General features: G+C 37.4%; 1 protein-coding gene across 1 annotated transcript in view; it reads right to left on the reverse strand.

Annotated features, from left to right (window-relative positions):
• Positions 1 to 577: 577 nt before the first annotated feature.
• The window catches only part of LOC126942238 (zinc finger protein 257-like), a 32539-nt gene continuing 7060 nt past the window's right edge, over positions 578 to 26056 (reverse strand). Inside the window, 4 exon segments of the mRNA XM_050769599.1 lie at positions 578 to 775; positions 777 to 2232; positions 12948 to 13043; positions 13580 to 13706. Of these exon segments, the coding sequence (XP_050625556.1) occupies positions 661 to 775; positions 777 to 2232; positions 12948 to 13043; positions 13580 to 13706 (1794 nt within the window). The 3' untranslated portion in view covers positions 578 to 660.

Genomic DNA, 26056 nt, shown 5'->3' on the forward strand with positions numbered 1-26056 from the left:
AGTAATTGTATTTATAATACTTTTATTAAGTATGAACTCTCTGATGTGTAATATGTGAGCAGATATTAATGACTTTTCCACATTCTTTATATTTGTACACCATTTCTCAACTATAAATGCTTTCCTGTACAATAAGCTGTGAACACTGGTTAAAAATTATATTCTTCACACTTGGAGTTTTCTCCAGTATAAATTATTTTACCTGCAATCAAGCGTGAAAACCATTTAAAAGTTTTTTCACAATCTTTATATTTCTAGAGTTTTGCACTAGTATAATTTTTTTTTCTTTTTACGTTTAGATAAGTTTGAGGTGTTGTGAAAAGCACTGTGACATCATTCAAGATTGTAGTTTCACTCCAGCATGAAACATCTTATATGTTAAGAATTGAGGACTTGTTAAGGGCTTTGTGACATTCTTCACATTTTAGGATTTCTGTCCAGTATAAATTATGTGTAATAAGAGTTGAGAACTTTTAAACGCTTTGTCACATTCTTCACATTCGTAGGTTTTATCTTCCACATGAGTTCTCATGTTTAGTAAGAGTTGAGAACTGGGTAGAGGCTATGCCACATTCATCACATTTCAAGGGTTTCTCTCCAGCATGAATTATTTTGTGCTTAGTGAATGTTGAAGATTTGTTAGAAGCCAGGCCATGTTCTTCACATTTGTAGGGCTTCTCTTTTATGAATTCCCTTATGTTTAGTTAGGATTGATGAACAGTTAAAAGCCTTGACACATTCTTCACATTTGTAGGGTTTTTCTCCATTATGAATTATGTTTCGTAAGGTTTGAGGAATGGTTACAAGCTTTGCCACATTCTTCACATTTGTTGGGGTTCTCTCCAGCATGAATTCTCTTATGTATGGTAAGGTATGAGAAACGATTAAAAGGTTTGCCACATTTTTCACATTTGTAGGGTTTCTCTCCAGTATGAATTATCTTATGTTGAGTAAGGTGTGAAGACCGGTTAAAGGCTTTGCCACATTCCTGACATTTGTAGGGCTTCTCCCCAGTATGAATTAACTTATGTTGAGTAAGGTGTGAAGATTGGTTAAAGGCTTTACCACACTCTTCACATTTGTAGGGTTTCTCTCCAGTATGTATTATCTTATGTCGAATAAGGTATGAAGACCGGTTAAAGGCTTTGCCACACTCTTCACACTTGTAGGGTTTCTCTCCAGTATGAATTATCTTATGTTGAATAAGGGTAGTAAGAGCTGAGGACCAGTTAAAGGCTTTGCAATATTCATCACATTTGTAGGCCTTCTGTCTAGTATGAATTCTCTTATGTTTAGTAAGGTGTGAAGACCGGTTAAAGGCTTTTCCACACTCTTCACATTTGTAGGGTTTCTCTCTAGTATGAATTACCTTATGTTGAGTAAGGTGTGAAGACCGGTTAAAAGCTTTGCCACACTCTTCACATTTGTAGGGTTTCTCTCCAGTATGAATCATCTTATGTCGAGTAAGGGCTGAGGACTGTTTAAAGGCTTTTCCACACTCTTCACATTTGTAGGGTTTCTCTCCAGTATGAATTCTCTTATGTTGAGTAAAAGTAGTGAGAGCTGAGGACCAGTCAAAGGCTTTGCAACATTCATCACATTTGTAGGGCTTCTCTCTACTATGAATTATCTTATGTTGAGTAAGGTGTGAAGACCGGTTAAAGGCTTTGCCACACTCTTCACATTTGTAGGATTTCTCTCTAGTATGAATTATCTTATGTTGAGTAAGGTGTGAAGACCGGTTAAAAGCTTTTCCACACTCTTCACATTTGTAGGGTTTCTCTCCAGTATGAGTCATCTTATGTCGAGTAAGGGCTGAGGACTTGTTAAAGGCTTTGCCACATTCTTCACATTTGTGGGAATTCTCTTTAATATGAATTCTCTTATGTTGAGTTAGTTGTGAAAGCATGCAAAATGATTTGCCACATTCTTTACATTTGCAAGTTTTCTTTTCAGTATGTCTTATCTGATGTCTATCTGAATTTGAAAATTTATAGAACACTTTCACGTATTTATCACATTGATATATTTTCCTCTGGGTAGTTATCAGACATTGGTTAAGTCCATTATAACTTCCTTTGCACACCTTACACTCATCCACACTTTTACAGCCCTTTCTTAATTGTAAATTCTCATGTTCACATTTATCATGTCTCCTCAGTATGACTTTTTGGGAAAAATCTTTTATGTCTTGCTCCGGCCAAAGGTCTTCAGCAATATGAGAACACATAACTAAAAGAAATTAAAACAACAAATTACTCCACTTACTAGACTCAGGTAAATATTTTTTACAAATCTAACCTATAAAACTGTATACACTACATAAGCAAGATGGCATAGCAAAATACCACAGGCTCTAATTTATTCAAAAACATATAAAATGTAACAAAAACATACTGACCAAAACACATTTTTGGAAAATTTATAAATGAGTTAAGTGTGCGAAGTGCCCCAAGTGAACACAATGTAAAAAGCAACATAGAAGAAAAAGAAAAATCTGTTGTATTAACCCAACACAGCACTTCCTTCTCCCCAGTATAACATAGTGCCCTTAGAAGTATACATTGCCAACTCCTTGTTTCTATTTAAAAGAAAAATATTGGCACATACATTTTTATGTCTGGATTTTAGGGGTCTTTCAAGACACTGGTTTCATTCTCCCATTAAATAAAATGCTGAAAAAAAAAATAGTATACTTTGGAATAACAATTTGAGAATGCTGAGACCAAAGGTAAATGTTACAGCAGCAGACAGACTGCAGTACCACAGACAGGGAACAAGGGTAGCAAGTGATTGATAACTAGGAAGAAGTCACGCAAATAAACTTTTTAAACTAGAAAATAAAACATTTCAGATAAGACACATTCTAAGAACATGTTTAAAAGGCTCTCAGAATGTCTAACCATGACAACTGGTTTCAGACTATGCCAGGATAAAGCTACATTGTAAAGACTGACAGGAACCTTTTTTTTTTTTAATGTCCAAGTCTCAATCAAAGATTACAATGTATACAAAATAATAGGGCAACATGGTCCCATCAAAAAAATTACAAAATTTTCAGAAAGCAATCATTATAAAATAAAAATGTATACATTTTAGAAATTTCTAATAAGTTGAATAACACTCAATGAGTAAAAGGAGCACAGACAACTACTGAAAATCAGAAAAAAGAAAAAAACAGTAATTGTAGAGGTAAAATACAAAGAGATAATAACTAACCAATTCTAAAAGAAAAAAAGATATAAAAATAAAGAAGTTCAACAAACTAAAATACACATACAAGATATTTATTTAAAAAACACATATATAAGAGCAATTTAAAATGTCACAGAGAGAATCTCAAGAACTGCAAGATGGGCCGGGCGCGGTGGCTCAAGCCTGTAATCCCAGCACTTTGGGAGGCCGAGACGGGCGGATCACAAGGTCAGGAGATCGAGACCAGCCTGGCTAATACGGTGAAACCCCGTCTCTACTAAAAAAATACAAAAAACTAGCCGGGTGAGGTGGCGGGCGCCTGTAGTCCCAGCTACTCGGGAGGCTGAGGCAGGAGAATGGCGTAGACCCGGGAGGCGGAGCTTGCAGTGAGCTGAGATGCGGCCACTGCACTCCAGCCTGGGCGACAGAGCGAGACTCCGTCTCAAAAAAAAAAAAAAAAAAAAAAGAACTGCAAGATGAAAGTGATGTGTCATTTATAAGCATAGAGTTATAAACTAGTTTATAAACAGTTTAAAACAGTTATAAACTGTTTAAAACTAAACAGTGAGGTTTTCAAAAGAAAATTTTGCAGGCCAGAAGAAAACTGTGTGATATTGCCAAAGTCCTGAAGAAAAAATGCTGCCAGGTGAAAAGAATAATCATCAGCAAAAATGTCCTACCAAATAAATTAAAAAAAAGACCTTCTAAAATAACCAAATCCTGAGACAGTATATTGGCAATGCATATGACCTATATATATCAAAGATGCTGAAAAAAGTTTCTTCCACTGAAAATAACACGATGCTAGAAAACAACACATAATCATATAAAAATACATAAGTTCCTGGGAAACATACATACACAAAAATAGAATTCCTTAGCATTCTCATAATGGGATAGAAAACATTTATAATTATGCTCTAAAATTAGAAAAATAAAAGCACAGAAAGTATTGTAAATATCTGTTAATAAATATACAACAGATAATCAGCAATATCAATAACAAAGTTGAGGGCAGATGTAATGGGGAACAATTTTTGTATATGAATGAAGTTCATTTTTCACCAGATTAAATATACACTACTTTATCTTTTAGAGGTTTTATGTAATCCCCAAGGTACCACAAAGAAAATATCTGTATAGACACCCAAAAGAAAATAAGAAAGAAGTGAAACCATATCAATACTAATGAAACAGACACAATGGAAGACAGAAAGGGAGAAAATGAGGGATAAAGATACAAGAATCAAACAAAATAATTAATAAAATAACAGGAAGTCTTTGTCTTTTAGAAAATTACTTACATATATGTATAATTAGCTTTCTAATCAAGAGACATAGTTTCAATAAAGGGATTCATTAAAAAACATTAAAACTCAAGACCCGACTTGTCTTTCTACAAGAGTCAGTTTAGAACTAATAATTTAAAAAAGCCTGAAAGTGACAAGATTGATGTAGGCATTCTCTCCAAATACTAACTAAATGAGAGCAGAAAAGGTCAAAGCAGTATTACACAAGCTACATCGTAAGTCAAAAACTCATATTACATAAAATGTATATGAAGTCAAAACTCCAAAAGACAAAGAAAGACATTAAACAATAATAGACGAGGAACTTATGAAAAATGTGTATAGATGCATATTTGTGTGTGTGTGTGTGTATCTCACCTTAGAGTTCCAAATATGTAAGGTAAATATTGACATAATTGAAGAAACACATAGAAAACAATATAATAATAGTAGGATATTTTGATACCTCACTTTCTCTGATAATAATAAAACAAGATAATATTAGTAAGGAAACAGCGGACTTGAGGGCAGTATAAAACAAGTATTTCTAACAGATACAGAGAACACTTCTCAACATCAGGAAACACACCCTTTGCAACAGCTCATACAACATTCTTTTTGATAGACCATCGGTTAGGTCAAAAAATAAATCTCAACAAATGTTTCAAAACTAAAACTTTGAGCTGGGCGTGGTGGCTCACACCTGTAATCCCAGCACTTTGGGAGGCCGAGGCAGGTGGATCACCTGAGGTCAGGAGTTCAAGACCAGCCTGGCCAACATGAAAATACAAAATTAGCCGGGTATGGTAGTGCATGCCTGTGATCCCAGCTACTTGGGAGGCTGAGGCAGGAGAATTGCTTGGACCCAGGAGGCGGAGGCTGCAGTGAAGAGAAATCACACTACTGCACTCCAGTCTGGCGACAGAGCAGGACTCTGTCTCAAAACAAACAAACAAATAACAACAACAAAAAAAAACTGAAACTTTGGCAGGCATGGTGGCTCATGCCTGTAATCCCAGCAGTTTGGGAGGCCAAGCTGGGTGGATCACCTGAGGTCAGGAGTTTGAGATGAGCCTGGCCAACGTGGCGAAACCCTGTCTCTATCAAAAATACAAAACTTAACTGGGCCTGGTGGCATGCGCCTATAATCCCAGATACGCAGCAGGTTAAAGCATGAGAATCGCTTGAACCCAGGAGGCAAGAGTTGCAGTGAGCCGAGATCACACCACTGCGCCCCAATCCTGGGCAACAGAGTGAAAGTGTCTCAAAAAACAACAACAACAACAACAACAAAAAAAAACTCCTAAAATTTTAAGGATTACTTTCTATGAACAAAATGGAATAAGAATATAAAACAATGGAAAAAAAAACTGAAAAATTCACAAATATATAGAAATTAAACAATACACTCAAGCATACTCTTGTTCAAAGATTAAAATAATTAATATTGTATAGATGTTTATATCATTTAATGTAATCTACAGATTGAATGCAATGTTTTTCAAATTTCTCGTTGCATTTTGAGAAAATAGTAATAGCAAACTCAGGAGTGCTATTGCAAGAGACAACAAGGTACCCAACAATCTTCAAAAAAAAAAAAAAAAAATTGGAGGCATTATAATTCCTTATTTCAAAGCATATTACAAAGCTACAGAATTAAAACAATTTAGTATCAATATCAAACTGAAAACTAGACAAATCAAATAGAATGCAACACATAAACTTTAATATATATGGTCATATAAAGTCATTTACATACCCATAATAATTGTAGCATTGTTACTGAAAGCCAATAGGTAAAAACAATGCTAATTTCTGTCACCAAATTATTCAATAGATACAATTTGAAATGTAAAAATACTGGAACATCACTCAGTTTTCTTTCTTTTTTTTTTTTTTTTTTTGAGACGAAGTCTCACTCTTGTCCCCCAGGCTGGAGTACGATGGCATGATCTCAGCTCATTGCAACCCCTGCTTCCCGGGTTCAAGCAATTCTCCTGCCTTGGCCCCCTGAGTAGCTGGGATTACAGGCACCTACCACCACACTCAGCTAATTTCTGTATTTTTAGTTGAGATGGGGTTTCACCATGTTGGCCAGGCTGGTCTAGAACTCCTGACCTCAGGTGATCCACCCGCCTTGGTCTCCCAAAGTGCTGGGATTACAGATGTGAGCTACTGCGCCCAATCATATCACTCAGTTTTCAAAAAGCAGAAAATATTCTAACAACTACACAGATAAATTTTGATGATATTTTGCAAACTGACATGAGCCAGCCACAGACAGAGATTGTATGAGATACATAAAGAAGTTACACCACTAGGAACACAAAACAGAGTGGTGTTTCAAAAGTGCCGTAATACTGGAAAAGTTGGTAGTTGTATAATGTGTATTGAGATTTAGCTTTGCAAGATAAAAATGCTTCAGCAGGCCGGGCGCGGTGGCTCAAGCCTGTAATCCCAGCACTTTGGGAGGCCGAGACGGGCGGATCACGAGGTCAGGAGATCGAGACCATCCTGCCTAACACGGTGAAACCCTGTCTCTACTAAAAAATACAAAAAACTAGCCGGGCGAGGTGGCGGGCGCCTGTAGTCCCAGCTACTGGGGAGGCTCAGGCAGGAGAATGGCGTGAACCCGGGAGGCAGAGCTTGCAGTGAGGTGACATCCGGCCACTGCACTCCAGCCTGGGCGACAGAGCGAGACTACGTCTCAAAAAAAAAAAAATGCTTCAGCAATATGTTGCAGAATAATGTCAATATAACTAAACTGAATATTTGAAAATATTTTATTATAAATTATTATGTGTTTTTGACAAGTAAAAACAATAGTAGCTAGAAGAGAAATTTAGTTATGAGTTTAGTTTTTCGAGATGGAGTTTCGCTCTTGTCGCCCAGCTGGAGTACAATGGCACGATCTTGGCTCACTTCAGTCTCCGCCTCCTGGGTTCAAGCGAGTCTCCTGCCTCAGGTTCCCAAGTAGCTGGACTACTGGCGCCCACCACCATGCCCGGCTAATTTTTTTGTATTTTTAGTAGAGACGGGCTTTCACCACTTTGGCCAGGCTGGTCTCAAACTGACCTCAGGTGATCCACCCACCTTGGTCTCCCAAATACTTGCTGGGATTACAGGCCACCACACCCTGCCGGTAGTTTTTAAATTATCTTCAAATCCAAAAGTATTTCTTTCACAGAAAAATAACAGAGATTCACAAACAAACAGGATATGGAAGATTCACAAATAAATAGGATGTTGAAATTAGGAGAATTTTTGTGACTACTCATCTGCACTGGATTAAACAACAAACCTACACAACAAATATACAAGTTATAAAGAAACACAGGGATAATATTTATAAAGGCAAACAAACATAGAGATAATTATATTGGCAATGGATGTTTGGCTGATTCATATTTGATTTTGCTCCACACTGTGTTAAATTGTTCAGAACTAAATATTGTCATACACAATTATAATATAAACTGAAAAATCAAGACACAATTAACTGGTATGAGGTGGCATGTTCTAAAATATAATACAAAAATATAAAATTGCAAAACAAATTTAAAATGTAGAATGTAATACTTATTGGACAGCATCAAGTCGATCCATATACTCATGAACAAAATCTTGGAAGAAGTCTATAGGGAAAAAGTAATACAGAGTTTACTTGAAAATGAAAAACACTAAGTTCTTCCCAAATTTTGAGGTAATAAAATAATACCTGACCAATAATACTTGATTTGAAATTATTTTACTTCAAAAAAAGATAAAAAGACTTTCCAAAATGAAAGGTGAGAGTGTTCATCATGACTAGCACTGTCCTACAAAAAATGCTACATGGTGGCGAGGCACAGTGGCTCATGCCTATCATCTGACAGTTTTAGGAGGCCCAGGCAGTCACATCACTTGGGACCAGGAGTTCAAGAACATCCTGAGGGGCCGGGCGCGGTGGCTCAAGCCTGTAATCCCAGCACTTTGGGAGGCCGAGACGGGCGGATCACGAGGTCAGGAGATCGAGACCATCCTGGCTAACCCCGTGAAACCCCGTCTCTACTAAAAAATACAAAAAACTAGCCGGGCGAGGTGGCGGGCGCCTGCAGTCCCAGCTACTCGGGAGGCTGAGGCAGGAGAATGGCGTAAACCCGGGAGGCGGAGCTTGCAGTGAGCTGAGATCCGGCCACTGCACTCCAGCCTGGGCGACAGAGCGAGACTCTATCTCAAAAAAAAAAAAGAACATCCTGAGGAACATGGTGAGACTTTGCATATAAAAACAAAGAAATGCTACAATGAGTCCATTATATTGAAAAATAAAATTCTGCACAGCATTATATGACTATGTAAATATAAAGCTCTCTATTAAATGTAAATATACAGACACACATAGAATCCTTTACTATGACAATGATGGTGCATAAAATCCCTAAATTTCTTCCATAGAATATGAAAAACATAAATCTGCATAAATCTGTTATTAAATTTGTAATATTAATAACAAAAATGTAGAGGTATAGTATTTGTATTCAGTTGAAGTTGTTATGAGATTAAAATATATTGTTTTAACTTTAAGATGTTTTATGTAATCTTCATTTTTCAAGATGATTATGAAGATAATATTTTATAGAAAGTATGCTAAACAAATAGAAAAATAATCAAAGCATATCACTATAAAATTAAACAAAATTTAAAGTGGTAAAATAGGAAATGAGAAAAAACATATCTATAAGAGCACATAAAACAATAATAATAAAACTGGTAACAGAAACATTTCTTTAAGCAATTATTTTAAATACAAATTAATTAAACTATTTAATTTTTAAAAATGTAATCCCAGGACTTTGGGAGGCCAAGGTGGACCGATCACTTAATCTCAGAAGGTCAAAACCAGAGTGGGCAACATGGCAAAACTGTGTCTCCACAAAAAATACAAAAAAACGAGTTGGATGTGATGTCACATACTTGTATCTCAGCTACCCGAGAGGCTGAAATGAGAGGTCATATGAGTTTGGGAGGTTGAAGCCGCTGTGAGCCATGATCAAACCATTGCAAACCAGCCTGGTTGACAGAGTGAGAACCTATCTCAAAAATAAAAAAGTAAGTAAATTATATTTAAAAAATTAAATGCCTAATTGGCTTAAGAAAAACAGCATATAATACGCTGCATACAGGAGATTCATTTTAGCATTTAGTTAAATAGGCTAAAAGTAACAGAATGAAAAAATTCCATATTCCATGCAAATAGTAACAATTGGGTGAGGTCGTCATAATTACAGTAGACATAATATGTCCTAAGTACTAGCATGAGACAAAGACTGATATTATATAATGGTAAAATGGGTCAATTTAACTGGTATCTATCCATATGTGTATGTGTGTATATATATGTATACATACAGATATGTGTATATATAACATATATATGCATACATATATATATCTATATAGGGCTGGGCATGGTGGCTCATGCCTTTAATCCCAGAACTTTGGGAGGCCTAGGCAGGTGGATGATGAGGTCAGGAGTTCAAGACTATCCTGGCTAACATGGTGAAACCCCGACTCTACTAAAAATACAAAAATTAGCCGGGCATGGTGGCACGTGCCTTGCAATCCCAGCAACTCAGGAGGCTGAGGTGGAAGAATCGTTTGAACCTGGAAGACGGAGGTTGCAGTGAGCTGAGATCGTGCCACTGTACTCCAACCTGGGCAACAAAGTAAGACTCCATCTCAAAAAAAAAAAAAAAATCTATATAGATATATAATTAATATAGTATTTAATAAAATACTTATCCAGCTATATGTATATGTATATATAACATCAAGGCTCCAAAATATATAAAGCAAATATCAACAAATTGAAGCAGGAAATACATAGCAACATAATTGTTGACATCAAGATCCCATTTTCAATAATAAATAGAAAATTCAGATAAAATAGCAATAATAAAACACAGAACTTACAAAACATTATAGACTGTATTAATTATTTTGAATACACAGGAAGCCCAAGAGTAGATAATTTATTAAAAAAAAAAAAAAAAAGATTTGGTTCACAGTTTGGCAGGCTGTACAAGAAGTGTGCACCAACATGTGCTTCTGGTGAGGGTCTCAAAAAGCTTACAATCATGGTAGAAGGCCAAGAGTAACTGGACATACCACATGGTAAAAGACAGCAAGTGTGAGGTGAAGGAGCCAGGTTCTTTTAATGAGCCAGCTCTCTTTTGAATTAATGGAGTGTAAAATTTTGATTACAAAGAGGATGGTGCCAACCCATGCACAAGGAATTTTTCCCCACAAACCAAACACCTCCCACTGGTCTTACATCCAACATTGAGAATTACATGGCAGCATGAAGTCCTCATGCCTATAACCCCAACACTTTGGAGGAGTGTTCTCTTCAGAAGGCAGGCTATCATTCCAGTGGCAAACTACAGGACCCCTGGTCTTAGCTACAGGACAGGAAATGGCCAACCCAACTTGGTCCCACTGAGAATTCTGGATTTACTCTGTGAATTATTTCAAAATCCTTTCAGCCACAGTCTGGGAGAGGTTCTGTCCTTTCACAGGCCTGGAGGAAGACACCCGTTTATAGTCATGCAGGCAGGCCTGCAGACCCTGGCTTTTAATGTGGTGCCTGAAGCAGTTCAAAGTCTCAGTTACAGCTTTCTGGGCCACAGTTTATGGCCAGTTCTCTTTACCTAGAAACCAACACAGTGACCTGAGGAAATCCTCTGTGGTACTCAGCGAAGGCTGTACTCATTTACATCCCGATTTAAGGTACATTAAATACAGACCCTACTGCAAAAACCTGCCCTAGTGTCTGCCCTACAGAGCAAAGTCTTGAAGGATATCCAATCTGTCCAAAAATAATATGGGGATTACAACTATCTAAGCCCCTTGTAACAAGCCAACTAAAGGTGGACCCTAGTGCATACCCAGCAATCTTGTGACCAAGCTACAATCCCTCTCCATCACAAACCCAGAGGAAATCCCATCACCCTGGGGGACCAATGGAAGAAGACCTTTACCTACTGAAACCAGTTTATAGCAACTTGAAGAGGTGTTTGCTCCTTCAAATTCACAGACACCAAATGCAAAATTATATTGTGCACCTTGTCAATGCTTCCATTTTAACATAGCACTGATGTGGCAGAATAATTAGTCAAAACAATTTTCAAAAAGCCATTGAAACTGAAGACAAATAAGTAAAAATTTGTTGTTCGTAGATGACATGATCTTATATATAGAAAACCATAAGCAGTGCATTAAAACCTGTCTAAGTTAATAAACTCAGTAAATTAGCAAAATATAAAACTAACGTACAAGTATAAGTTATCATCCCATACACTTAAAACAAACTATCTGATAAAATAGACCAAAAAAAAAAAAATCTTATTTACAATAGCATTAAAACAATAAATTTCTGGCCAGCCACGGTTGCTCACACCTGTAAACCCAGGCTGATGAGGGCGGATCATCTGAGGTCAGGAGTTCGAGACCAATCTGGCCAACATAGTGAAACCCTACCTCTACTAAAAATACAAAAATTAGCCAGGCATGGTGGTGAGCGCCTGTAATCCCTGCTACTTAAAAGGCTGAGGCAGGAGAATCACTTGAACCTCGGACGGGGAGTTTGCAGTGAGCTGAGACTTTGCCATTGCACTTCAGCCTGGGCAAGAAGAGTGAAACTCTGTCTCAAAAAATAAATAAATTTCAGAGAACAAATTTGACCAAGGAGGTAAAAAATCTTTACACTGAAAGATACAAGATAGCTAGGAAAAGAAATAGAGAAGACACAAATAAATTTAAAAATGTTTTATGAGTTGAAAGAATAAGATTCAATAAATATAGGTTCAATAAGCTCCCTACAAAAATTCCAGAGGTAAGTTTTTTTTACAGTAATAGAAAATACAAGACTAAAGATTACATGAAACTACAATAAACTTTGAATAGCCAAAGCGATCTGGAGGAAAAAAAACAAAGCAGAACGACATCATATTTTATAATTACAAATTATCTTTCAATAATATACTAAAAAAAGATGAAATGTGCAGAAAAATTAAAAAATTCAATGGAACAGAAACCACTATTTCAGACATGATGCAAAAAGAGAACTTAAGAAAAAGCTTAACATAGAATTTTTTTAAATTATGCAGATATTTGTGTGTCCCTAAAAACAATGAAAAAGTAGTCAGACTGTGCAGTCTCTTATATGCCATGAGGACTTTGGCTCTCACTGTAAACTTGAAGAAAAATGACTGAAAGTAGAATCTTTAGAGAATTTAAAAGCATAAGACAGAAAATGCCCCTATGTGAGAACAAAGAAAAAAAAAAAAAACAAGCCTCAGACTTCCAGAAACTATACCCTTTGGAACACAGCTTCCCAAATGACATTTTAAGGACTTGCTTTCTCCTTGACCTTTGGATCTCTCATCTGGGTCATCTGTTGTACTGGCTTTCACTCTCACCTACCTGGGGGTGTGGCTACCATCTCATGTCTGTTCATATTCCAGGGCTCTTTTCCTTGCTCCAGACAGGTGATTAGGTCTGGCTTAGAGACAGCAATACCTGTTTTATTAAAAATAAGTAATATGCATCTTGTTCATATTCTGCAATTACCAACTTAGTAATGTGCTCAATAAAGAGAATGTTAATACAATATTCTAATACATTTATTCCAAAATACTAATTTATAACAGTTATTTCTAAATATTTAGAAAATACTGTATATTTGTAGGTTCTTAATTCACTACTCAGAACTACTGAATAAAAAAATTGGTGGTAGCAATTAGATTTTAAGGTGTGGGCAATAATATTTTATACCAGTAAATTTCTGAAATTACCACTAATCTAGAGTGAGGGATACAGATCAGCTCAGCCATGTGGAAAGTTCAGCTCAAGATGAAACATCTTGAAGAAATTTTTTTTCTACACTGACAAATCCTTATGATTTTCTTGAAAACAGGGATTTGAAACTCATTTATGCAAAGCATAATTATCAAAAATTACCAAATTATCAAAAAACATTCTACAAAAAAACAAAAAGAAAACAAAAATAAAGCCTTTAGAGTATATTAGGAATTGAGTATTGAAGTTATGCTCACCCAGGAAGACCAGGTTTCTGTAGTTCTCTAACATCACATCCCTATATAAATTCTGCTGAACAGTGTCCAGGCATTGCCACTCCTCCAGAGAGAATTCTACAGTCACATCCCTAAATGTCAGTGGTCCCTGAAAAACACACAAACACAGACACATATATATTTACCAAGTGGTCATGGACAGAATTTTTAATGTCACTCAAAGTGTAATTCGAGAGTAGAGAGAACAGGTTCTGCCTCATAGGAGTGACCAAAATTATCCAAGAAAATATTTTTTTAACCCAGAAATATTCTCTAATGTATTCTCCGACTCTAAAAAACATATCCCCATACACATGTACCAAGTGGCCATGGGCAGAATTTTTAATGTGTCTCAAGGTCAAATGAGAGAGTAGAGAACTGATTCTGATTCTGACTTATAGAAAGTCTGAGTTTCTGCTTTTTTTTTTTTTTTTTTTTTTTTTTTTAAAGTTTCTGGATTTCTAACAAGTTCGCCAGTAATGCCAATGTTTTTGGCCCAAGAAGAATATTTTGTCAAACATCCACTAAGTAAAAGAGCCTGTGTTTTTCCTAGTATTGCTGGACTGTAAAAAAAAGATAAGAGTTTTCACTTGCCAAAGACAGATATATGCAAAGAAAACTTAAGAAAGAGGGGTAGCTACCAGATAAAATGTGATGGTTTATGCACATCAGCTGCATAAAAATAATTTATAATGAAAAGAAAAATAATTAGCTTTCTAGTAAAAAAAAATCCGTTGCAGAGCTCCTTAACCAAGTGAATCATTAATATTACTTGCACTAGGACAAATTTTTATGATGTGCTGATGCACAAAAGAAGGACACAGCATCACCACTGTGACATTTTCTCCCAGAAGTAAATTGTAGTCTGAATTTAACCATAAAGAACCATCTGTTTTATACCAAGTTCAAGATACAGGTATCTCCCATGTTGTGTAAGTTTTAATAGTGATTTTTTAGTATTCTTTCTTTAGCACCCTAGAGAGCAGGCATTTTCTCATATTTTTTTCAGAATTTTCTGGGTAATAAATGCCATCCTCTTTAAATAAACACTTTCTTAATCCTGTTCTGTATAGAGTTAATGAAGAACACAGATGGAACCTCAATATTACAAGTTTTCCGTCTTTTTTAAGAACCCCTTTATTCTTCCAATAGGAATCTTGAGTATTCACACCTTCCCAGCCACAAAGGGAACATTTTTAATACAGTAGATTATAAATTCATGAAGAGAATTCCGCACGGCATAGAAGGAGCCATGATGTAGAAGGCTCCAGTATATGGGAAAAAACATATTTTTCAGAGACGTTTGACTATTATAAGAATTTTTTAAAGTAGTTAAAACAAACTCATTAGGGAGGAAAAACACAAGCAGAGAAGTAAAGCTTTGCATGTAAAAATGCATGGCATTTCAGAAGGCAGAGTGGACACAGCTCTTGATATGAGACATATTTAGATTTTAAAAAAAAGGCATTTTTTTCCTCCTTCTCCTCTGGAATTCCTGCTTAGATGAAATTTTCTGCACCAATTACACCAGCATCTTGAGAATAAGCCTTTAAAGGTGTCAGCACCACCCATTTACCTGCTACCACCACACCCACAGGCAGAAGGACCAAGAACTGCAGAAACATTCCATCCATTTCTGTCCTTTATACTAGTAGAGATTCAGGAACAATGAGCTTCTTTATGAAGATAAAAATACAAGTTTTTTCTGTCTCCAGATGCCCTCCTCTGCCACAGACACCAGCAATTTCTGCTACAGAAATGGTAATATGGGCCACACTGCCTTGTCTCTCCCAAACCCAAACAGAACAGGCCCTGTGACCATCCTTTAGTGAAAAGGTTTCTACCTTAACTCTCATGAATGCCTTGAACCCTTCATTGTTGATTCTGGCCTCACCTTGGAATTATATGAGGCACTTAATTAAAACAACATATATGTTTCCACCTAAAACAATAAACAAAACCTGTGGAAAAAGCATAAGTAAGGATTTTTCTGCAAATTGCCCATGTAATCCTAATTAGAGGTCTGGGCTTATAACCACTTAACTAAGCATTTAATCTCAAGCTTTTATGAGCTTACAAATCACTTAGTAATTTTGGCCCCACTCTATGTAATGTGATTCTGCAGGTTTGAAAAGGGTCCAAAATGAATGTTTTAAACAAGTCCCCTGTCAATGTTGATGTTACTCCCCCTGGGCTCATGATTAGCATTAGAGAAAGCAGGCATAGGACAGAGTCCCTTACACTCATTACTCTTGTCACAACACAAATACTTCTAGGGCAAATAAAGACAACCACTCTCCATCCTAAAGTATCATATTCTTTGCTGGCTCTGTAGAGTATACAGAGAAAATAGAAAGCAGCCATATCTGAATAAGTCTGTGTTTAAATAACAACATGTACAAGTGTACTGATGGAATGTTTATTAAACATTGTGCTCTATGTGCTCAAGAGGATGTTGCAGAGCACTGTGCTGGGAATAACACATTATGTGACTTAATCGTCATAACACCTTTGGAGTTGGTACTAAGTGTTTAATAATTCCCAGGATTTAGATAAAGGGCACAGCATTTTAATTTTTTTAGTTTCTCTGTCATTAATTTTTTATAAAATGTATAGAATAAAAGCTATATAGATAGATGAGAGGGATAAAGGAAAAATTTAATGTAGTTTAGAGGAATTTTTATTGTGTTTATATGTAAATCAGTTCTCTGAGGCAAGACTCCAGGGTGGGGACAGGACTCAGTCAAGTCCCCAAGTAAGAACTGAACAGAACTGGAACAGGGAGTGGAGCCTACGTAGAATTTGTTCTCTATGCCACTGGTGTACTTCCAGTTCTGTTTCCTAAGCTTACCTAAGAAAAACTTAAATCTCACAGTTCATGTAACTTTAATCTTTTTTAGCTACTGCCCTGTCAATTTCATAATATATACTAATAATCCATTTAATCAAATCTCTTGTTTATCTAGAATAATTTTACTAGAAGATAAATATGTATTCTTAGCAAAATAAAAGAAATAAAAATAATAACAATTCTTCTGTCCATAAACATCCCTTCAGGTGATGACATCAGAAGTCACAGCAATATCATTTATTTTTTATTTGTGTTACGGCCCAAATAAACCCCAAGTTTCTTTGCACAAATCTATTTATTATATCAACCATATGATGCTTAATTCATTGTTTATCCAGTTGCTAGTCTGGACTAAAAGTTCACGGATGGTAGGGACCATGATTGCTACATCTATTATTCTAATGGCCATATGAGATGGGAGCATTTAGTTTATCTGTTCAAATCTTCAGAACTTCTTTTCCTCCCAAGTACCAGGAATCTGAAGAAACTGTCATCTGGGTACCAACCAAAAATATCTCTTGAATGAGGGAAGGATGACCCATTTCTCTTACACTGAGACAGAAGCAGAGTTAACCACTCTTGTCAGCCTGACACAATTCTGCTCTGGAAATCCTCAAATGTCTCAAAGACGCCTAGGTGATTCCAAGAGGATTCCCAGTGACCGTGCACTGATGGCCCAATTGTAAGCCAGACAGAAGAGATGTAGGCTGATTCTAAATAGAAAATGGAACTGCCCTGGTAAAGCTCCAGAACCTGGATCACCTGTCCTAATTTGCTAGCTTTTGGGTAAGAGGAAGGATAAAAATGTACTCCAGTATCACATTTTACGAGTAGGTATAGTTGTGGTCATGGCTGTGGATACTTTATAGCCTTGATCTCTCACTCCTAAGATGATTATCTTTACTTACAGATTCTGCTATCAGATTCTATGTACACTGGGATCCTCTCATGTAACTGTAGCAGGTCACTGGACAAGACCTGAAAAGCTCAAAGAGCCACACTATCAAAGGGGCACTTTAAGATGTCTATGTTGACATCTCACAATGCAGAAAATTCCTCCTGTTGGTTTTCATTACCTTCTTAATCTAAAACCTGGCCCTGTCTTGTGAATCTCAGGCAGGGGTCAGCTCTTATGTGCAGATTCTTGGTCAGATCAAACTGGCTCTACATTCTTGGGTGTTACAGCAAATGGAGTACAATCAAAGAGAGATGTTCTCCTAGAGGCTGTTCTAGCACATCCTAAGTAATATGTCTGCCTAAAAAGAAAAATCCGAGGCAACACAGATATAAGTAGACAGTTTATTTGTTCCACCCTTGAGGATTGTAACCTGGGAGCAAAGATTCAAGTTGCCTGGAATCTATATTTTGATTAGCAGCAGTTACAAGTGGATTTGTAAAGGCGAAAAAAAAAAAGAGGGACAGAGAGTGGGATGGTACAAAAATGTCTGTTAATAACAAATGATTTTGGGAGTGAGAGATCAAGGCAACAAAGTATCTAGAGTCATAACCACAACTATACCTACCTTTCTTATTTATTTACAGAAATAACATTGACTATGGATTGGATATACATCATTAAGGTTTACAGCTTAAGTTATAGTGTTCAGTGTCGCATTATTAGTTAAATTGATAGCTACTTGTGGCAATTGTGAATAGCTTCAAGAGATGAATACACAGCTCAAAGTGGGGAAAAAGACATAAGTGTGTGTGTATTTTTTTTTTTGTTTGTTTTGTTTTGAGATAGAGTCTCACTCTGTCGCCCAGGCTGGAGTGCAGTGGCATGATCTCAGGTCACTGCAACCTTCGCCTCCCAGGTTCAAGCATTTCTCTGCCTCAGACTCCCAACTAGCTGGGATTACAGGCACCCACCACCACGCTCGGCTAATTTTTGCATTTTTAGTAGAGACGGGGTTTCACCATGTTGGCCAGGCTGGTCTTGAACTCCTGACCTCGTGATCCACCTGCCTCAGCCTCCCAAAGTGCTGGGATTACAGGTGTTAGCCACCACACCCAGCCTGGGCTCTCATTTTAATGTCTCTCTGAGTTTGACAACTAAAATGACTTGTATTCCTCAGATAAAAATCTTTGTTTTCCAAATCTTAAGACCTAGATTCAGAATTTGGAGCTGCAGATTTAGGCTCTGGATGGGTGGAGTAGCAGCAGGTGTTACCTGCATATCTGTGGACATTTTAGCAAGAGGAGATAGAAGTGGAGATTCTCATGTCTACATGTCTACTCACTGCACACATATTACTCTGATTGGGTTTCTGAGCTCCATGTTCTGTGAATCAGTTTCAGGTCTGAAGATACAAGAGTCATCAAAAGAGGTAAAATGGTTGATTGCTGCCCTGTGAAGTTTATAGAAATCTGGCCTAGCTTCTCTAGAAGTGACTGTAGTGGCCTATAGATACCAAGTAGGCAGATACATAATTCTGCCTGCATATTTAGGAGACAGCACATACTGTGTAGCATAATTGTGAGGTGACTGGAAGCCTAAGAGGGAAAGTCCCCTCTAGAGTAAAGCTTGGCTGGCACTTTATGTGTTTATATCATGTCTGGTAATTCTAGACACTGTTTGGAATATATAATGAAAAGAAATCCATCCTGGCTAACACGGTGAAACCCCGTCTCTACTAAAAAATACAAAAAACTAGCCGGGCGAGGTGGCAGACGCCTGTAGTCCCAGCTACTCGGGAGGCTGAGGCAGGAGAATGGCGTGAACCCAGGAGGCGGAGCTTGCAGTGAGCTGAGATCTGGCCACTGCACTCCAGCCTGGGCGACAGAGCGAGACTCCGTCTCAAAAAAAAAAAAAAAAAAAAAAAAAAGAAAAGAAAAGAAAAACTTTCTACAGCCCCAGAGAAACACAATGATAGAAGAGAAAGAAAACTGTTTTATTACACAATTATACTAGAATGTGAAGTGCATCATAGTCAATCTGCTTAAGAGACTGCAAAGACCGAAAGATGTTCATCATAATTAGTCCATAAGTAGAAAAATTTACACCATGCCATACATAATTCATTCTAAATTTCACCTGGTAATTGAAAAGGCCTTCCATGTATGCTACACAGTTATATTCAATGCCAAAATAAACTTATCACATCTTAATGACAAGAGGCAGTTTTGCCATTTGAAGCCTGGTGCCTGCCGAAGGTAGGCTTTCACTCTTCTACAAAAATGGTTGATTAGGATGCTATCATTTTGGCTATTTACATTTTAAAACAATGGCTCTCTACTCCCTGAGGCTGGGCTAGAGCACTCCTGCTTGCCCTCCCCTGGTCACCAGTGTCCTCTCTTGACTCCTACCATCTGCCACTGAGGCACAGCCCACAGCACAGGGCTCACAGCTGGCAGCTCACATCTTATGCAAACCCCAATTGCCACAGAAGCACTCCAGTGCCACATCAGAGAGGGAAGCCTGAGCTGCAGGAGAGCCTGCAAGCCTCCTGGGTAGAACTGCACCTTCACAATAAAGGGAATGGAAGAAGTGTTTCAGCCTCAGTGTCAATTTATAATGGTGACATGAAAAAATACTGCTGGATCTCCAATACGAGTCTGGGTAGAGATCACTCCAAGACTCATCCCTGTGACAGCCCACCTCATTCAAAGATACCATGGGATACTCATAAGGCTTCTAAAACAGATACCCAAAGCATTTGAGAGAAAAACAGCTCTCAAATGAGCAAGATTATATTGAGAGAAATAAAGAAGTTAAAAGCATCTTAAGAAAAACTCAAATTAGACACAAGATTTATCAAAATAGCCAGAAAATATTCCCTTAAAACAATTTCTCTCTAAGCATCCAGAGTGCACAGCTACTCTCAGCATGAGAAACACGAGCATTATAAAGAAAGTGGGCATATTTTCAGCAGAATTTCATAAGGTTTCTCTTTCATCTCTGCTGCTTTCTCATCTCCTAGACATTGAATGGGGGATCTATGTTGAAATACATCTGACAACTTCCACCAGCACTTTTTGATGAAAAATTGGAATCCCTCTCTGTTCATATAGTAGAACGTATTTGAGCTTGCAACATAGTTAACTAAAGAGCTATTATGGTTTTTGGATGGCCATGTCACCTGTGTTTGTCCTGTAATAGCAGCATTCCACGTTAGTGAAATACAAGACACTACAATTATGCTTACCTAAAGTTATCCCTATTAGATAAACATTTCAGACTAATATCTACTGTAACAATTTTGTAGTAAATTTCTTGAACATTAGATATAAATATCTAAGTATACATAATTTTAATGTACTAGTCATGATTAATGTAAAAATGTTTTTAAATGTCTGTAACCCCTGGGCGCTGTGGCTTATGCCTGTAATCTGAGCACTTTGGAAGGCCGAGGACGCGGATCATCTGAGATCGGGAGTTCAAGACCAGCCTGACCAACATGGTGGAATCCCATCTTTACTAAAAATACAAAAATTCACCGGGCATGGTGACTGGTGCCTGTAATCCCTTGAAAGGCAGCTACTTAAAAGGCAGAGGCAGGAGAATCTCCTTGGAAGGCAGAGGTTGTGGTGAGCTGAGATTGTGCCATTGCACTCCAGCCTGGGCAACAAGAGTGAAACTCCGTTGAAAAAACAAAACAAAAAAAGTCTGTTATCATAATTCAGTTAAAACACTTTATATTTCAAAAGTATAAATAACAATATTAAAATGCCTATTTGATTCATTGTAAGTAAATTTTGTGGCCTTATATTCATACTATTGTAGAAAATACTTTTCTTTTTTTTGAGGCGGAGTCTCGCTCTTTCACCCAGGCTGGAGTACAATGGCATGTTCTCAGCTCACCGCAACACCCGCTTCCCGGGTTCAAGCGATTCTCCTACCTCAGTCTCCCAAGTAGCTGAGACTACAGGCACATGCCACCACACCTGGCTAATTTTTGTATTTTTAGTAGAAATGGGGTTTCGCCATGTTGACCAGGCTGATTTCCAGCTCCTGACCTCGTGATCTGCCCACCTCAGCCTCCCAAAGTGCTGGAATTACAGGTGTGAGCCACCGTGCCTCGCTGAAAATACTTTTTAATGTATATAAACACAGGTCGTCTACAAACACTACACATAACTATGCTAATTGTTCTGAAGTAATAAACAGAAACCAAAGTACAACTAAAAACTTCACTGTTTATATACTAAACCTCAGTTTACATACTGAACTGCTTTCTTTTCGCAGTGTGAGTACTTCAGCCTGAAAATATTAGATAATTACCTTGGACAATCAGTTTTCTGTTAAAAAAAAAACTACTCAGTATCTTTTAGTCTTTATCATTCTGTATTGCTAACTTTAATCCTATTTTTGTGCTCCACTTTTGTGTGTTTTTAAAATGAGCTTTGATCTAAACAAATCTGTGTCGACTTTAAAAGACTAAAAATGAACGGAAAAAAAAATTGCCAAAGCAAAAACAAAGCAATGGATCTGAAGTCCTAGGTAATGACAACCCTGAGTAAAAAAATAATGATAAAATGTTTACTAAGCTGTTAATATAATGTATGTGTATTTCAAAATAACAAAGATAAATGTACACATCATCTAAATGCTTTAAGATGCTAAATGCTTATTGCAAGGTAGAAGAATAAAGCTTTCCATTTCTAATTTATATATTTTTTCTACAACAGCCAGGTTTTCTGGATGTGTTCTTGAATTCTTGGACATCTGAATTTCAGTAGACATTGGATTCAGGCATCTAAGGAGTAGCCTTGGGCACACTTTGTGCACTTGAAAGAATGCTTATGGGGAAAAAAGCAGAAGAGAGAAATGTGTTATTAAAATTCCATGGGTACACATGAATAAAGCAAGTTATTAGAGACCTATGAAGAAACTGTAATTCTGACACAACAGTAGGAGACTACAACACCCCACAGAAACTATTAGACAGATCCTTGAGACAGAAAATAAACACAGATGACAGGACCTAAACTTGACACTTGACCAAATAGTCCTACTAGATATCTACAGAATTCTAAGTAAAAACAATATAATATACATTATTCTAATCGCCATGTGAACAAACTCTAACATTTACCACACAATTAGTAATAAAACAATGCTCAGCAAATACAAAAATCCCTACATTATACCAACCACACACTGAGACAACAGATTGTTGAAAATATAATTCAACTACAAAGAAAGCCACTTGAAAACATACAATTATATGAAAATTAAACAACCTGCATTTAAATGACTTTTGGGCAAATAATGAAATTAAGGCAGAAATCAAATTGTTGTTTGAAACAACTAAGAAAAAAGATACAACATACCAGAATCACTGCAACACAGCTAAGGCAGTTAAGAAGGAAATTTATAACACTAAATACTCACATCAAAATGTTAGAAAGATCTGAATTTACTGACCTAATATCACAAAATAAAGTATGAGAAGCAAGAACAAACCAACTCTAAGCTAGCAGAACGTGAAAAATTACCAAAAGTGGCTCTGAACTGAAAGAGACTTAGATATGTAAAACTATACAAAAGATCAAGAAATCCAGGAGTTAAATTTTTGAAAAAAATTGATAAGATAAACTACTGGCTAGATTAATGAAGAAAGAAGAACCAAATAAACACAATTAGAAATGACAAAGGGACATTACTACTGACCCCACAAAAATACAAATAACTATTGAAGTCTACTATGAACATCTCTATGCACACAAACAAGAAAATCTAATAGTAATAAGTAAATCCCTGGACAAATACATCCTGCCAAGACTGAACACAAATATATCCTGCCAAGACTCAACACAAAAGAAAATGAAGCCCTGAATAGGCCAATAACAAGCTCCAAAATTGGATTAGTAATATATAGCCTACCATCCAAAAAATGCTGCGCACCAGAGAAATTTGCAGCTGAAATCTGTAAGATGAACAAAGAGGAGCTGGTACCATTTCTGCTAAAAGTATTCCAAAAAAAATGAGAAGGAAATCTTTCCCAACTCATTATATTAGAACAGAATCATTCTGATACTAAAACCTGGCAAGATAAAATGGAAAAAGAAAACTTCAGGTAAGCCGGGCACAGTGGCTAGCCAGGAGTGGTGGCTCCCACCTGTAATCTCAGCTCTTTGGAGGCCAAGGCGGGCAGATCACCTGAGGTCGGGAGTTCAAGACTAGCCTGACCAACATGGAGAAACCCCATCTCTACTAAAAATACAAATTACCTTAAAAAAAAAAAAATTATCGGCCGGGCACGGTGGCTCAAGCCTGTAATCCCAGCACTTTGGGAGGCCGACACGGGCGGATCACGAGGTCAGGAGTTCGAGACCATCCTGGCTAACACAGTGAAACCCCGTCTCTACTAAAAAATACAAAAAACTAGCCGGGCGAGGTGGCGGGCGCCTGTAGTCCCGGCTACTCGGGAGGCTGAGGCAGGAGAATGGCGTAAAAACCCGGGAGGCAGAGCTTGCAGTGAGCTGAGATCCGGCCACTGCACTCCAGCCTGGGCGACACAGCGAGACTCCGTCTCAAAAAAAAAAAAAAAAAAAAAAAAATTATCTGGGTGTGGTGGCGCATGCCTGTAATCCCAGCTACTTGAAAGGCTGAGGCAGGAGAATTGCTTGAACCTGGAGGAGGAGGTTGTGGTGAGCCGAGATTGCACCATTGCACTCCAGCCTGGGCAACAAGAATGAAACTCTGTCTCAAAAAAAAGAAAGAAAACTTCAGGCCAATATCCTTCATAAACACTGATGTAAATATTCTTAGCAAGGTTGGGCGCAGTGGTTCATACCTGTAATCCCAGCACTTTGGGAAGCTGAGGCAGGTAGATCACAAGGTCAAGAGTTCAAGACCAGCCTGGCCAATTGATGAAGCCCCGTCTCTACTAAAAAAACAAAAAAAAAATCGCCATTGCATTACAGCCTGGACGACAGAGCAAGACTCCGTCTAAAAAAAAAAATTAAGTGGGCGCAGTGGCGGTTGCCTGCAATCCCAGCTACTCAGGAGACTGAGTCAGGAGAATCGCTTGACCCCAGGAGGCAGAGGTTGCAGTGAGCCGAGACCGCACCACCACACTCTGCCTAGGCAGCAGAGCCCTCTGTTTCCAAAAAAAAAAAAAAAAAAAAAAAAAAAAAAAAAAAAAATCCTCAGCAAAATATTGGATAATCAAATCCAACAGCCAACAGCACGTCAAAAAGCTAATCCACTATGATCAAGTAGGCTTTATCTCTGGGATGTAAGACTGGTTCATCATAAACAAATCAATGTGATTTATTACATAAACATAATGAAAGACAAAAACCACAAGATTATCTCGATAAAAAAAAAAAAAACCAAACTTCCAACAAAATTTAACATCGTTTATGTTAAAGCCCTCAAGCAATTAGGCATTGAAGGTACATACTTCAAAATAATGAATTATCTATGACAAACCCACAGCCAACATACTGAATGGACACAAGCTGGAAGCATTTCTCTTTAAAAAATGGCACGAGACAAGAGTGTCTCGTCTTACCACTCCTATTCAGCATAGAATTGGAAGTCCTGGCCACAGCAATCAGGTGAGAAAAAAAAAAAAAAAGGCATCCAAATGGGAGGAGAAGTTGTCAAGCGATCTTTGTTTGCAGACAATATGATTCTGTATCTAGAAAAGACGATAGTTGTGACAGAAAAGCTCTTTAAACTGACAAACAACTGCAGAAAAGTTTCAGGATACAAAATAAATGTACAAAAATCAGTAGCATCCATGTACATCAACAATATCCGAGCTAAAAGCCAAATCAAAAACAAAAATCTCATTCACAACTGCCACAGAAAAATAATTATCTAGAAATACAGCTAACCAGAGAGGTGAAAGATCTCTATGACAAAAATAAAAAAACAAAACAAAACAAATTGTTTAAATAAGTCAGAGATGAAAAACAAATGGAAAATCATTTTATGCTCACGGATAGAAAAGATCAATATCATTAAAATGGCATACTGCCCAAAGAAATCTACAGATCTAATACTATTCCTATCAAACTACCAAAAATATTCTTAACAGAACCAAAATAATCTATTTTAAAATTCATATGGAGGGCTGGGCGCAGTGGCTCAAGCCTGTAATCCCAGCACTTTGGGAGGCCGAGACGGGCGGATCACAAGGTCAGGAGATCGAGACCCTCCTGGCTAACACGGTGAAACCCCGTCTCTACTAAAAAAGATACAAAAAACTAGCCGGAAGGCGGGCGCCTGTAGTCCCAGCTACTCGGGAGGCTGAGGCAGGAGAATGGTGTAAACCCGGGAGGCGGAGCTTGCAGTGAGCTGAGATCCGGCCACTGTACTCCAGCCTGGGAGACAGAGCAAGACTCCGTCTCAAAAAGAAAAAAAAAAAAATTCATATGGAACAAAAAAAAGAGCCCAAATAGCCAAGGCAATCCTACACGAAAGGAACAGAGCTGGAGGCCTTACATTACCAAACATTAAACCACAGGGCTACAGTAAAAAAAAGCAGTATGGTACTGGTACAAAAACAGGCTCAGCAACCAAAACAACAGATTAAAGAGCCCCAAAATTATTCTGTACACTTACAACCATCTGATCTTTGACAAAGCTGACAACAGGAATTTGAGAAAAATTCCTTATTTAATAAATTTTGCTGGAATAACTAGCTAGCACT

The sequence above is a fragment of the Macaca thibetana genome, chromosome 19, assembly GCF_024542745.1.
Source record: "Macaca thibetana thibetana isolate TM-01 chromosome 19, ASM2454274v1, whole genome shotgun sequence".
NCBI classification, from domain to species: Eukaryota; Metazoa; Chordata; class Mammalia; order Primates; family Cercopithecidae; genus Macaca; species Macaca thibetana.